The following is a 14,687-nucleotide window of genomic DNA, read 5'->3' on the forward strand; positions in this document are numbered from 1 at the left end:
CATAACTTAAATTTACCTGCACTAACACTAGTAGCACACTAGAAGGTGCTACGTATAAACACAGAATGATTACATTTGCTTGGGACACAATGGGCCGGATTCACAAAGAGTTACACCGGCGTATTAGTAGATACGCCGACGTAACTCGGAATCTAAGCCCGTCGTATGTTTAAGTGTATGCTCAAACTGAGATACACTTAAACCTGCCTAAGATACGATGGCCTGCGCCATCATATCTTAGGGTGCAATATTTACGCTGGCCGCTAGGTGGCGCTTCCATTGAGTTCGGCGTAGAATATGCAAATGAGTAGATACGCCGATTCACGAACGTACGCTTGCCCGTCGCAGTAAAGATACACCGTTTCCGTAAGAGATACGCCGCGTAAAGATAAACATGCCCCCTAGGTGGCGTATCCAATGTTGTATGGCCGTCGTTAACGCGTTGTAATTTGAAATTTTTACGTTGTTTGCGTAACTCGTCCGTGAATGGGGCTGGACGTCAATTACGTTCACGTCGAAACCAATGACGTCCTTGCGACGTAATTTGGAGCAATGCACACTGGGATATTTTACGGACGACGCATGCGCAGTTGTTTGGCACGGGGACGCGCTTAATTTAAATGATACACGCCCCCTACCCGCCCAATTTAAATTCCACTGCGTGATTTATGCTACGCCGCCACAACTTTACAGGCAAGTGCTTTGTGAATAAAGCACTTGCCTGAAAAACTTGCGGCGGCGTAACGTAAATCGGATACGTTACGCCACCGTAAAGATATTCCATTCTACGAGAATCTGGCCCAATGGAGTTAATTTATTAAAACTGGAGGGTGCAAAATATGGTGCAGCTCTGCATAGAAACCAATCTGTTTCAATTTTTTTTTTCAATGCTTAATTGAACAAGCTGAAGTTGGAAGCTGATTGAGCTGTACTAGAGTGGTGCAGCAAATTCTGATTCTGATGACCTAGTCAGATTACACATCATCAGAACTTGCCTCAGCCCAAGTTCACAGCCAAGCCAATGTATTGTAATAAATCAGTAGAAAAAAAAAGTGAACTTTAATATAGTAAATGCATAATACCGACATTTACTGTATTGGCTTATTAGCTTACCATTGCGGTTGGGCTACCAATGATGTGGGTATTTTCATTAACTATTTTCAAAAGCCTCAAAAGTGTCGGATCTTCATAATCAAATCGATGACTCAGCAATATGGAAACGATTATGTTGGCTACTGCAGCATTTATGACCATATGGTTATCAAAAGGTTCCCCTACAATAAAGAGGGAAAAAAATAATATTAACCACTTGACCTCCAGAAGGTTTTATCTCCTTCATGGCCAGGGCATTTTTGCTATTGAGCACTTCGCTACTTTAACTAGCAATTGAGCGGTCATGCAACACTGCACACAAATAGATCTTTCTTTTTTGTTTTTTATTATAAAAATTAAAAAAGTTATTTTCTACTTTCTGTTATAAAACATATCCAGTAAAATCAAATTGCTTCATACATTTAGGCCAAAATGTATTCTGCCACATGTCTTTGGTAAAGTGAAATCCCAATAAGTTTATATTAATTGGTGTGTGTGTGTGTGTGTGTGTGAAAGTTATACTGTCTACAAACTGTAGTATACAGTGGTGGTGATCAGCGACTTCTAGTGTGACTGTGATAGTGTGGCAGACAATCTGGAGGGGCATGAACTGAGACAGACATAGCATGTGACACATATACAGTGATCAGTAATAAATCTGTACTGTTGACCAAAGGTTCTAATTACAATATAACCTTAGTGAATACCAAAGTTGCCAATATATTAGTAGATTTCCGAACAAACCTTTGTATGAACATTCACATTAGTACATTTGATGACTTGACAAATGTTAAAGTACAACTAAAGGCAAAACGTTTTTTTTTAATTGATAGAGTGAAGATGGATTAGAACATCTGTCAGTTTGTATTACTGTCTGTGCCCCCATTAGGGAGATATCTATTTGTTTACCATTATTATTAGGAGTGAAAGTAAAAGAAAATCTCAAATTTGGGTTGCTTCCAGAAAAGTAACAGAGAGGAAATCTTCCAATGGGGACGCTAGTTATGGTGACCTGGGGGTCCCCAAGGGCTTCCCTTAATTTGCAGGTATTTCCTCTCACTTCCTGTATTGGCTATGGGACAAGAAGTGAAGGGAAACTTCCCTCTTGCTAACCAAACTGGAAGTGCTATGCACTGCAATTTAAATTTGTTTCTTATATCTGGCATTGAACTTTGAAAATCCTGAAGATTTGCTGCAAACCTATGGTTTCTGCTAGGGATGAGCCAAACACCCCCCAGTTTGGTTCGCACCAGAAGTTGCGAATAGGCAAAACATTTGGACAAATAAGAAGGCCAGTATGGTGGCCTGAGTTTATGGGAGGAGCCCGGATAGGGTTGCCACCTCATCCCTTTAAAACAGAACACATATTAATTACACAGGTTCTCTGGCTGATTAAGGTGCTGCTAATTAAACTCACTTGGTGCCGTATCGACAGTAAATTAGCCCCAGAACCTGTGTAATTACTATGTGTTCTGTTTTAAAGGGATGAGGTGGCAACTCTAAGCCCGGAGGGTATTTAAGCAGACCACACACACATGCTCTTTGTCGGTTCAGTGTGCGGTACTACACGTCACTGGGCCGACTCTTCCCAGCTCACCTCATGTCCGTGAGTCTGTGCATTCAATCGCATTTGACATTGCGGCTTCTCCGTTCATGGTCTTCGTCGGCGGTTCCCGCTTACTGTCGCAGGTAGTATTCAAACCTTTTCGTATCATGTGCAATCTTGCAATTCGTTATGCTTCCTATCCTGCATCCCTTTTGTTAAAAACCTATTGTTGCTCATGTTCCAACATCATTCGGCACAGGCTTGGTACATTTGTAACTTCCTCCTGCCAAACATACGATTCATTTGTAAATCAACGCCTCAGAGCCACTGTCAGTCGTTGTCTGATATCACTCGCCATAGGCTTCACTGGTTATAAAATTCACTGCCCATGGGGTTGCTGTCTTATCCATTTGGAGATTAGCATGTATTGTTTGTATGGGTTCTTTGGCAGATTGAGGTGGTAATTGGACTCACCTGGTGCCTTGTCTGCACTTGATTAGCCTGGGGGATGGGTGGTTGGTAGGTGTTTGGTTTCAAAGCAAAGGGTAGCATACACTCTACAACCAATTCATATCAGATTTGTTCAATACTCCTTACTACCAAATCGTATCGGATTTGTTTCGTGCATTTTACAATCGTTTTGTATCAGTCATTTCTCTTTATAACCGATTTGTATCAGATACATTGCATACTTTCTACCGTTGCCATTCGCTGTTTCCCCCATGCCGTGTGTTTTAGTTCCCGCAGCGGAACTTACGAATTGGTTGTACACGGTTCTTCTCTCTAATTTATTTACCAAAGTTATTGCCTGTGCGTCATGCATGGCGCCACACCACACTCTTCGGATGTGTTGCACACCCACTCCAGTCCAAAGCAAACCCAGTCGCACGTTCACTGTCCCAGGTAGGATTCGTTAGCTTGTCTGTCATGTCAAATTCGTGGCCACTCGTGGTGTCACCCATATTATATAGTCGGTTCACGCAGTGGAGCTTACAAACTATTCGGACGCACTTCTCGCGTTCTATTTTCTACACCAAACCTCATTGTTTTGCCCCATGCACGGCATCACGCTACACCTTCCCGATATGTTTCACTGCAGCCACAGTCTGCCACAAACTCACTCGCATGGCCCACTGTCCCAAGTAAGATTTCTTATTATATTCTTTATGTCCTATCAATTTGCTACTATTTGTTGTCTCCCATATCATTCGTTAGTGGCCCCTACGGAACCTACGAATCAAACGGACGTTGTCCTCCTACCTTATACTGCTCGCTTAAAGGTACAAACAAACCAGGTGTTTCTATCCTTTTTCAGTAACCCAATTCTTATTGATTGAGACCTTGCAACCATGCAAATAATCTCAGCAGCCTGACACCCATGTTAAGACCCTTGCAACACATGACCCTTACAAAACGCAAAAATAAAATAAAAAATATATAAAAACGCAAAAAAAAAACTTTGCCACCACGCAATCTCGGCACAGCAACCTGCCACCTGTTAAGACCATTGCAACCATGCAAAATCGTCTCAGCAGCCTGACACCCTTGTTGAGACCCTTGCAAACGCAATACCGTCTCAGCAGCCCCACACTCATCAAGACCCTTGCAACCACGCAATACCGTTGCGAGCAACCTCCCACTCGTCAAAGACCTTTGTGACCACGCAGTCTGGCCCCAGCAACCTGGTATTCATTGAGACCCTTGCAGCCAGACAAATCGTCTTAGGCCTCATGTACACTGCTGTTGGTAAACAGACGTTTAGGAACAGTTGGGTGTTTTTCAGCCGCCCCTGATCTCTCCTCTATGTTATCTTATCAGTACATCTACACAGGATCCCCAATCTCTCCTCTATGTTTTCTTATCAGTACATGTACACAGGATCATTTATAGTTGTTTCTAGGCAGTTGAGTTTAGAAACCTTCCTGAAAAAAAAAATGGGTTCAGATGGATGTTCAGAGGCATTTGAAACGCCCATGCCTGTAACAGCTTATAAACACTGCCAGACGTGGTAACTCATGTTTACCAGCGTTTCATTCACAGTCATTTTCATAAATAAAAGGTAATATTGTCTCAGCAACTTGACACTCATTTGAGACCCTTGCAAAATGTAATATCATCTCAGCTACCTCACACTCGTCTAGACCTTTGCAACCACACAATCTCATCTCAGCAACCTGACACCCGTTCAGACCTTTGCAGCCATACAAAGTCGTCTCAGCAGCCCGACACTCATTTGAGACCATTTCAAAACGCAATACCGTCTCAGCAACCTGACACCAGTTCAGACCCTTGCAGCCATACAAAGTCGTCTCAGCAGCCCGACACTCATTTGAGACCATTGCAAAACACAATATCGTCTCAGCAACCTGACACCCGTTCAGACCCTTGCAGCCATACAAAGTCGTCTCAGCGGCCTGATATTCATTTGAGACCATTGCAAACGCAACATCGTCTCAGCAACCCCTCACTTGTTGAGACCCGTGCAACCACACAATGCCATCTCAAACAAACCTCATAATCATCGAGACCTTTGCAACCACGCAATATCGTCTCAGCAAACCAGACTGAGACCCTTGCAACCACGCAATGCCATCTTAAAACAAACCTTCATACTCATCAAGGCCCCTGCAACCACACAATATCGTCCCAGCAACCTGACACTCACTGACACCCTTGCAACCACACAATATTGTCTACAGTAGTATTAAACACTTTGCAGCACGCACCTACGTGCAAACCTGAATACAAACTAAACTTGAAAACACACCTCACACAAACGCACAGTGGCACCCAGTTGGCCATTCATCTTCAGTGGCACGTGGGCCACTCATCTTTTCTCTGTCTTTTTCCCTGCGGTTAGTTCTGGCTTCCATCCAGCACCAGCGAGTGCACGTTGGTCTGCAAATGCACATTGGTCTGCGAGTGCACGTTGGTCTGTGGGCACACGTTGGTCTGTGGGCACACGTTGGTCTGCGAGCGCATTTTGGTCTTTAAGTGCACGTTGGTCAGCGAGTGCATGTATATCGTCTTGTTGACCACCTGTGTATTGTCTTGATTTTCTCACACCAATGCAAGATCCAGTCCAAGTTCTCAAACTAGACCAAGCATCAGTAGCAGACTTAGCTATGTGGGACAACTTCCCCACCTGATAGAACAGCATTTCAATCTTCAGCCCTGCAGTGCCAGCCGAGCCACCACTGGTTCTCCAAACCTGCCCAGGTCTGGGGCCACACTTGAACAGGACAGACAGTGTTCTTCACCACAGACAATAAGGACACAGCCGACATCATCAATTAAGGTAGATTTAAGTCACTCCCCATCACATCCTTCCTGCGCAGGCTCGAGCAGCTGTCACTCCGTCACCAGTTAATAACTTATGTAGACATATTCCAGGCAAATGCAAAATCGCAGCTGATGTGCTTTACCATTCCAACCTTGGAATGGTTGTTTTTTCCAGCAAGCGCCTGGAATCGACCCAACAACTATCCCTGTCCCTCCCTGGTCATTGCTGACGATGGACTGAAGTCGCATCTAACCAACGCAACCCAGCTTATTAACCACTCCTTGACACGGAATACACTGAAGGCCTATCGCACTGCTTGGAACACTAACCGCAAATTTTTGGCCCCTTGCCCCGGAGCAGCAATAGGCAATGTTGGACACGTCCTAGCCTTCATATCGTATTGCCACACACAGCTGACCCTTTCTCACAAAACTATCACGCCATATCTCGATGGCGTCCAGCATTTCCTGTCCCTGCAGGACCCCGGTAAACCGTCAGTATTCTCGAGCCCATGCGGTCAAGTCCCTCCTACAGGGCATACAGAAGCACCAACCTGTAGTCAGTGGCAAGCGCCTACCTTTCAAGAGTGCCCTCTTTAGGGACATTTTTTAAATCTTTACTTGTTCCCTGTTTAGGGCTTTGCCCAGCCTAGTCACCAAAACAGCCATCTACCAGGCCTTCTACGGTTCCCTACGACCTAGTAAATTTACAGTCAGCGGCTCCGGCAGTCAGACACTGCTCCGACGCCACCCGATTCGCTTTCGAACCGCTACACTCTCACAGTCTGCAAATGCAACAAACCAGCCCCGGGTGTTGACATCAACCTGTTTCAGACTAACAACTCCTGACGCCCAGTGACGGTGCTCGACCAACTACTGCTCCATCTCTCCAGCCAATCTGATGGTAGCTCGTTGCTACCCTTTCTAAACCAGCTCCCTGAGTGGCAGCCAGTGTGTCAGGCATGTCAGAATCCTCCCAAGTAACTTGGGTTTCAAACCGCAGTCAGTTCTCTGGACGTTCTTTCTGAATTAGAGCAGCCTCAGCTGCCTCCCAACAGGGAGTACCAGACCACATAATCACGATACCAGGCTGATGGAAGTCTCCTTGTTTTGTCACATGCATACCAAATCCTCAGGAAGGAATGGCACACGCCTTTACCAAGCTGGCTCAATAGATACACAAAATCAATAAAAGCTATTTCCCTATCTGAGTCTTTTGCCCCCTTTTCTTGGCATACTGACCAGACCACCAAGGCACACTTCAGGTCTATTTATGTTGTAAGTCTTGTCGCGTGTTTATGTGATCCACATCACTCTCGGTCAGAGGGTAATGAACATAAATAAGAAGGCCAGTATGGTGGGCTGACTTTATGGGAGGAGCCCGGAGGGTATTTAAGCAGCCCACTCACACATGCTCTTTGTCAGTTCAGTTTGTGGTACTACACGTCACTGGGCCGACTTTTCCCAGCTCACCTCATGTTCGTGAGTCTGCGCATTCAATCGCATTCGACACCCTCCCACCCTTCCCTTTTTCAGGGCACTTCTCAGCATATCCTTCTTCAATTAACTACCCATTACTTACCTTGGGTATGGCCCCTTTTCTTGGCATACTGACCAGACCACCAAGGCACACTTCAGGTCTATTTATGTTGTAAGTCTTGTCACGTGTTTATGTGATCCACATCACTCTCGGTCAGAGGGTAACGACCATAAACACGCTTTAAAGTCTATGGGACACGAACATGAAAAATCAAAAGTGCTAATTTTAAAGACTTATACGCAAGTTATTGCCATAAATTTTTTTTTTCGGGAGCAGTGATTTTAATAATGCTTAAAGTTAAACAATAAAAGTGAAATATTCCTTTAAGTATCATGCCAGGGGGTGTCCTTAGTATGCCTGTAAAGTAGCATATCATGTTTATAACAGTACCACAGCAAAATTACATTTATAGAGGGAAAGATTTCATTTAATAGTACTCGCGGCTGTAATGTATTGTCAGATCCTGGCAGTATAGATACAAATCATTGAAAAAAAAAATTATTGACGATGGAGTTACATCGCGGGACACTTTTATTTAAATTTTTTTTTTTAATAAAGAGCTTGTCCCAAACTGTCTCTTGTCATTTTTACTTTTTTCGGTGAATGAGTAGGGGTAAAATGTAACTGATACCCATTCACATAGGGGGGCTGGGATCAAGGTGCATTGGGAGGGACCCCAAAGCACCCTCCCCATGTTGAGGGCATGTAGCGTGGTACAGTTCAGGAAAGGGGGGCGCTCTCAGATAAGGGTCTGGTATGGATTTTGGGGGACCCCCACGCCATTTTTTTATTTTGACGCGGGGTTCCCATTAAAATCCATACCAGGCCTGGTATTGATTTCGGGGAGGAACCCCTGTGCATTTTTATTTTTTATTTTGGTGCAGGGTTTTTTCCAAGTTTTTCTATTGCCGGGACCCGACAATACCTTACATTAAATTACATTTTTTCCTTTAGAAATTTCATTTTGCTGTGGTACTGTTCTAAATACGGGAAAGATGTGCTACTTTACAGGCATAGTAAGGACACCCTCAGGCACGATATTTAAAGGAATATTTCATTTTTATTGTTTCACTTTAAGCATTATTAAAATCACTACTCTGTTTTTAAAACTTTTTTTTTGCATTGATACATGCCCCCTGGGGCAGGACCCGGGTCCCCAAACACTTTTTATGGCAATAACTTGCATATAAACCTTTAAAATTAGCACTTTTGTTTTTTCTTGTTAGTGTCCCATAGACTGTAATGTCGTTCCGCGGCTTTCGATTTTGCCGCAAACGCCACACAATGTTCGCTGTTCGGCGAATAGGCAAACACTCGATGCTCGAGTCGAGCTAATGTTTCACTCGAACATCGGGCTCGTCCCTAGTTTTCAGCAAGTGTCTAAGGTGTTGGACGAGAGGAAAATGTGCTAAAGAAAGCTCTGCCTAAGAAGCCCTATGAGGGTAGAGAGCTACACTGTGGGTCCATCCAAGACGCTTAATTATATTACGCCAAAACTGGATGGTGCCCAGACCTCATGGATGAGGTGTCGGCTGTAATGTCTCTCTCCGGAGGACTGGGCACTGGGGTCCAGCACTTTCGCTCTATACGCTAAAAGTCCTGGTAAGAGTGTTTTACAAGGCCCTGGGAAGAGGCCTCCTTTAAGTAGGAACTCATACCCCTGAAGGTTGGCACGCAGACCCCGCAGAGATGGGGGAAGATTGGGATCTGCCTGGCAGAGAACCTGTGGCGGGGACAAGGTGAGTTAGGAAAAAGTCCTAGGTTTTAAACTTAGTGGGGTAGATTCAGATAGATTAGCGGATCTTTAGATCCGCATTATCTATCTGATTTACGATCCGCCGGCGCAAGTTTTTGAGGCAAGTGCTGTATTCAGAAAGCACTTGCCTCTAAAGTTGCGCCGGCGGATCGTAAATCCCCTGGCGGAATTCAAATTCCGCGGCTAGGGGGAGTTTACTATTTAAATCAGGCACGACTACGTGCCGATCGAACTGCGCATGTGCCGCCGGCAAATTTTCCCAGCGTGCATTGCTCCAATGACGTCGCTAGGACGTCATTGGTTTCGGCGTGAGCGTAACTTGCATCCAGCTCTTTTCTGAATCGACGTACGCAAACGACGTAAAAATGTAAAACTCGGCGCGGGAACAACGGCCATACTTAACATAGGATACCCCTCACATAGCAGGGGTAACTATACACCGGAAAAAGCCGAACGCAAGTGACGTAAAAAAAAAACGATGGGCGTTCGTTTCTGAATCGGCGGAAATCCTCATTTGCATATTTGTCGCGTGTAAAAAATGAAACGCCACCTATCGGTCGGCCTGGAATTGCAGCCTAAGGTCACTTACACCTGTCGGATTTTAGGGAGATCTATGCGGAACCTGATTCTATCCATCGTATCTATATCTGAATCCGGGCCAGTGACTTTTTCTATTTTAGAGTGGGTGTAAATTTTTAAGATGTCACTGGAGGGAGTAAAGAGCTGAGTTTTCACTCACCAAAGCTCCAAAGCAGTGTCAGTCCAAACGACAAGCACACTCCTTTTGCTGCAAGTTCTGTATTGCCCTCCTCCCTCTTCCACAGAAAGCTGAAGGATCTCCAAACACAGGAGAACGCCATGAACTGCACAGGGGTGCAGAGGATTCCCGTAGGATGCACGCGCACGGGGGCATGCTTTATGATGATCTCAGTAGGAGGGGGAGGGACGGGCCTGAATGGCACGCTTTTAAAGGGGTGGTTCACCCTAAAAACTACTTTTTTTATTACACTGGCCCCCCACATTACAATACGATTAAGGCTATTATTATTTTTTTGATGCTGTACATACCTTTGTACAGCATATTCACCCGTGGCATCCGGGTTGCGAGTCCCGCGGGAGTGGGCATTCCTAACATGTCTGTGATTGACGTTTTGCCCAAAAACGAGCTCCCCCCGTCGCGTAAGCCGCGTCACAGTTGGCGAAAGGAGCCGAACGGCGAGTCGGCGCTATACTGCACATCGCCGTTCGGCTCCTTTCGCCAATCGTGACGCGGCTTACGCGACGGGGAGCTCGTTTTTGGGCAAAACGTCAATCACAGACATGTTAGGAATGCCCACTCCCGCGGGACTCGCAACCCGGATGCCACGGGTGAATATGCTGTACAAAGGTATGTACAGCATCAAAAAAATAATAATAGCCTTAATCGTATTGTAATGTGGGGGGCCAGTGTAATACGAAAAAGTAGTTTTTAGGGTGAACCACCCCTTTAATGACGGTCAGACAGGAAGGAACAAACCTCACATCTGGAGCTTCACTGCAAGGGACACAGCAGCGTTTAAAGGCACATAAGCTCTCCATGTGGTTGGCTGAGCACTCCCCTAGGATAAGACACCCACTCTGGCATGAAACTGTGTATTATTAGTTGCATACTTATATGTAGATTGCTAAACTAGCACAGTAGTATATGCATTTGTTGGTACCTTGGCTTTGCTTAGCATTATGTCTTCCCAAAGAAGAGGCTCTGGGAGAAGCAAAAAAGCATCTCCGCCAGAGACAGGAGGCTCTAATCGTGCCTGCTCGGTACCCTCATCTCCTGTAATACCTGAAGTATTTATACAGGATGAGCCATTACCTCTATCAGGAGTTGCAGCCTCTCCTGTTGTGCCTGTGCCTGCATATGTCACTGAAGACACTTTGGCAACAGCCCTAAGCAATTTAGAAGGGAGAATCGCTGTGTAAATCGCAAAGTCCTCTTAAAAGGACAAAAAGTGAAGCAGATCTCCTCCTGTTGTATTAGATCTCCTTACAAAAAGATCTGAGAAAGATGAGGCCCCATTAAGGGATGAGGACTCAGAGGGATCAGAGCTATCAGAGGAACCTTTTTCTGCATCTCAGATGCTAAAATTACAGGTGCAATATTATACTGAAGCAGTGCACTCCACATTCAGATTACCCTCTAAGGAGTTAACTGAATCACCTGTCTCCTCTCTGGGCTCATTAAAATCCCCACAGGCTGCTTGTGCCTTTCCGATTGAGGCTGGGTTCACACTACTACACTACTTTCATCCTACTTTGCTCTGCTACATTGGTCCTACATTTATCCTACATTTGTCCTACATCCATCCTACTTTCATGAACAGGATACTACTTTGGTCCGACTTCAATGATATTCAATGGGCCTGAAGTAGGATCAATGTAGGACCAAAAGTAGTACAGGGAGCATTTTCAAAGTCGGACCGACTTGTGTAGGACGCTACAAGACGCTCTCATAGGGAAACATTGAACACAGAGCAAAGTAGGATGAAAGTAGTGTAGTAGTGTGAACCCAGCCTTATTGGAGAATCTGATTTACGCAGGCTGAAAAAGCCCAGATAAGCGTTTTGCTCCTCCTAGGAAGTTTGAAGTTCTTTATCCTATGGAGGAGAAGTTTACCAAGAAGTGGAGTCTGCCTTCTGTGGATGCAGCGATTTCTTCTGTAAACAAAAGCCTAACTTGTCCAGTAGACAATGCCCAGGTATTTAAAGATCCTTCTGAAAAAAGGTTGGAATCTTTACTAAAATCATCCTTCCTCCTGACAGGCGCAGTAACCCAACCTGCTGTAGCAGCGGTGGGTATGTGTCAGGTCTTAAAGGGTCAGGTGAAACAGGCGATGAAAGATCTGACTGCTGAACAAATCAAATTTTGGGAGAATATGCCTAGGGGCTTATATTTTACAGTGGATGCCATTAGAGATTCTATCCAACAGGCATCCCGCCTCACGCTGCAGCTGGTGCTTATGCACAGAATTCTTTGGCTAAAGCATTGGTCAGCAGAAGCTCCATGCAAAAAGCTTTTGGCCAGCTTCCCCTTCCATGGTGAACACCTCTTTGGGGAAGATTTGGAGAAATATATCCAAAAGAGATTGACTACCCTTTTACCAGAGAAAAAGAAAAACTAGTGTCCTTGTTTTAAGCATTCTCTCTCCCCCCGACTCCTGGTAGATCTAGCTCCAGCCAGTGGCGACAGAATTTTCAGCCAGCCACAAAAGCTAAGGAAGACCAAGCTCAGAAAAACAAGAAGCAGTGGGGTTCAAAACCCCAAAACCTCTTCATGAAGGGGCGCCCCCGCTCTGCCGAGTGGGGGGGCGACTTTGGCAGTTTTCAGCGGTATGGCTGACAGAAATCCAGGACAAGTGGGTAATATCCACAGTATCCCTAGGATACAAACTGGATTTTTGAGAAATTCCAGCTTCTCAATTCCGAAGCTCAAGGCTCTCCAAAGATCCTCAAAGGATTGGATCACTTGCTGTCCCAAGGGGTGATCACAGAAGTACCCCTAAGGGAGCAAGGGTCAGATTTTTATTCAAACCTCTTTGTGATTCCAAAACCAAACCGAGACGTCAGACCCATCCTGGATCTAAGATCTCTAAATCAGTTTCTGAACATTCGCCATTTCCGAATGGAAACTATTCGATCAGGGGTCACCTCCCTACAAGGCGGAGAATTCATGGCGTGGATAGACTTCAAGGACAGATATTTACATGTGCCTATCCATCCCGCGCACCAAAGAATTTTAAGGTTCGCGGTAGAACATCGGCACTTCCAGTTTGTGGCTCTGCCATTTGGGGTGTATACCGCCCCCTGGGTATTTACAAAGGTATTAGCCCCTCTGTTGGTAAATCTGAGGGTACAGGGCATAGCAGTAATGGCCTATCTAGACGATCTACTTGTGATAGATCAGTCAGTGGCAGGATTACGCTGTGCTCACCACAATAAAATACCTGGAACAGTTTTGTAAACCTACAAAAATCCTCTCTACAAGCCCAAAGAAGGGTAGAATATGTGGGCATGATCATAGACACAGCTCAAGGCAGGGTATTCCTGCCAGAACCAAAGATCAAGTCGCTAAAGGACCTGATCCACAAGGTCAAGGCAAAGAAAAAGCCATCTATTCGCCTTTGCATAAGGCTACTAGGGAAGATTGTAGCCTCCTTTGAGGCTGTCCCTTACGCCCAGTTTCATTCGAGACTACTTCAAGGCAGCATCTTAGCTGCCTGGAACAGGAAGATCCAAGCTCTGGATCTACCCATGTGCCAGTCGCCACAAGTGCGCCAAAGCTTCAGTTGGTGGTTAAAAACCAAGAACTTGCAGAAAGGAAAATTCTTTTTCCCAGTCACCTGGAAGATGGTGTCTATGGATGCCAGCCTAAGGGGCTGGGGAGCGGTGTTAGAAGAGGCTTCAGCCCAGGGAACCTGGGCCAAGACCAAAAGGAACCTGCCCATCAATATACTGGAGATGCGGGCAGTATACTTAGCCCTCAGAACCTGGACACACAGGTTACAGGGCCACCTGGTGCGGATTCAACCCGACAATGCTACTGCAGTAGCTTACATCAATCACCAGGGAGGCACCCGCAGTCAGGGCGCCCAGAAAGAGGTGAATCGGATTTTGGCATGGGCAGAAGAACATGTTCCTTGTCTCTCTGCAATGTTTATTCCAGGGGTAGAAAACTGGCAAACGGACTATCTGAGTCGCCAGCAACTATTATCAGGAGAGTGGTCTCTCCACCCCGATATCTTTCAGGCTATATGCCAGAGATTGTGGACCCCGGATGTAGACCTGCTAGCTTCCAGGTTCAACAGGAAGTTGGACAACTTTGTATCCAGGATGAGAGATCCTCTGGCCTACGGTTCGGATGCTCTAATAATTCAGTGGAATCAGTTTTCACTGATCTATGCGTTTCCGCCGATCGCTCTCTTACAAAACTTACTTTGCAGGATCAAGAAGGAAAAAAAAATTCCTGTAATCTTAGTGTCCCCAAATTGGCCCAGAAGATCCTGGTATGCCAAAATCATAAAGATGGCGGTAGGAAAACCTTGGAAGCTTCGGCTTCGTCACAACCTGCTATCGCAGGGTCCAGTGTTCCATCCTTCCTTACAAGAGCAAAATTTGACAGCTTGGCTGCTGAGACCCACAATCTGAGGAAACGAGGGATCTCGGGTCCATTGTTTTCTACACTTATTAATGCCAGAAAGCCATCTTCCAGGCTTATCTACTATAGAGTTTGGAAAACATATGTTTCATGGTGTGAAACAAACAAATGGAATCCTCAAAGATATGATATAAGTAGGATTCTCGGCTTTTGCCAGCTAGAAGTGGATATGAAATTAGCCCTTAGTACCATTAAGGCCTCGTACACACGACCAAACATGTCTGCTGAAACTGGTCCGCTGACCAGTTTCAGCAGACATGTTCGGTCGTGTGTACGGCCGA

The 14,687-nt window shown here is 45.4% G+C and overlaps 1 protein-coding gene across 1 annotated transcript in view; it reads right to left on the minus strand.

Moving 5' to 3' along the window:
* Positions 1 to 14,687, minus strand: part of LOC120936140 (cytochrome P450 2C5-like) — a 56,118-nt gene that overhangs the window by 13,970 nt on the left and 27,461 nt on the right. The window contains exon 5 of the mRNA XM_040348276.1: positions 1,114 to 1,274. Within this exon, the coding sequence (XP_040204210.1) occupies positions 1,114 to 1,274 (161 nt within the window). The remainder of the gene's footprint in view (positions 1 to 1,113; positions 1,275 to 14,687) is intronic.

This window comes from Rana temporaria, chromosome 4 (genome assembly GCF_905171775.1).
Source record: "Rana temporaria chromosome 4, aRanTem1.1, whole genome shotgun sequence".
NCBI classification, from domain to species: domain Eukaryota; kingdom Metazoa; phylum Chordata; class Amphibia; order Anura; family Ranidae; genus Rana; species Rana temporaria.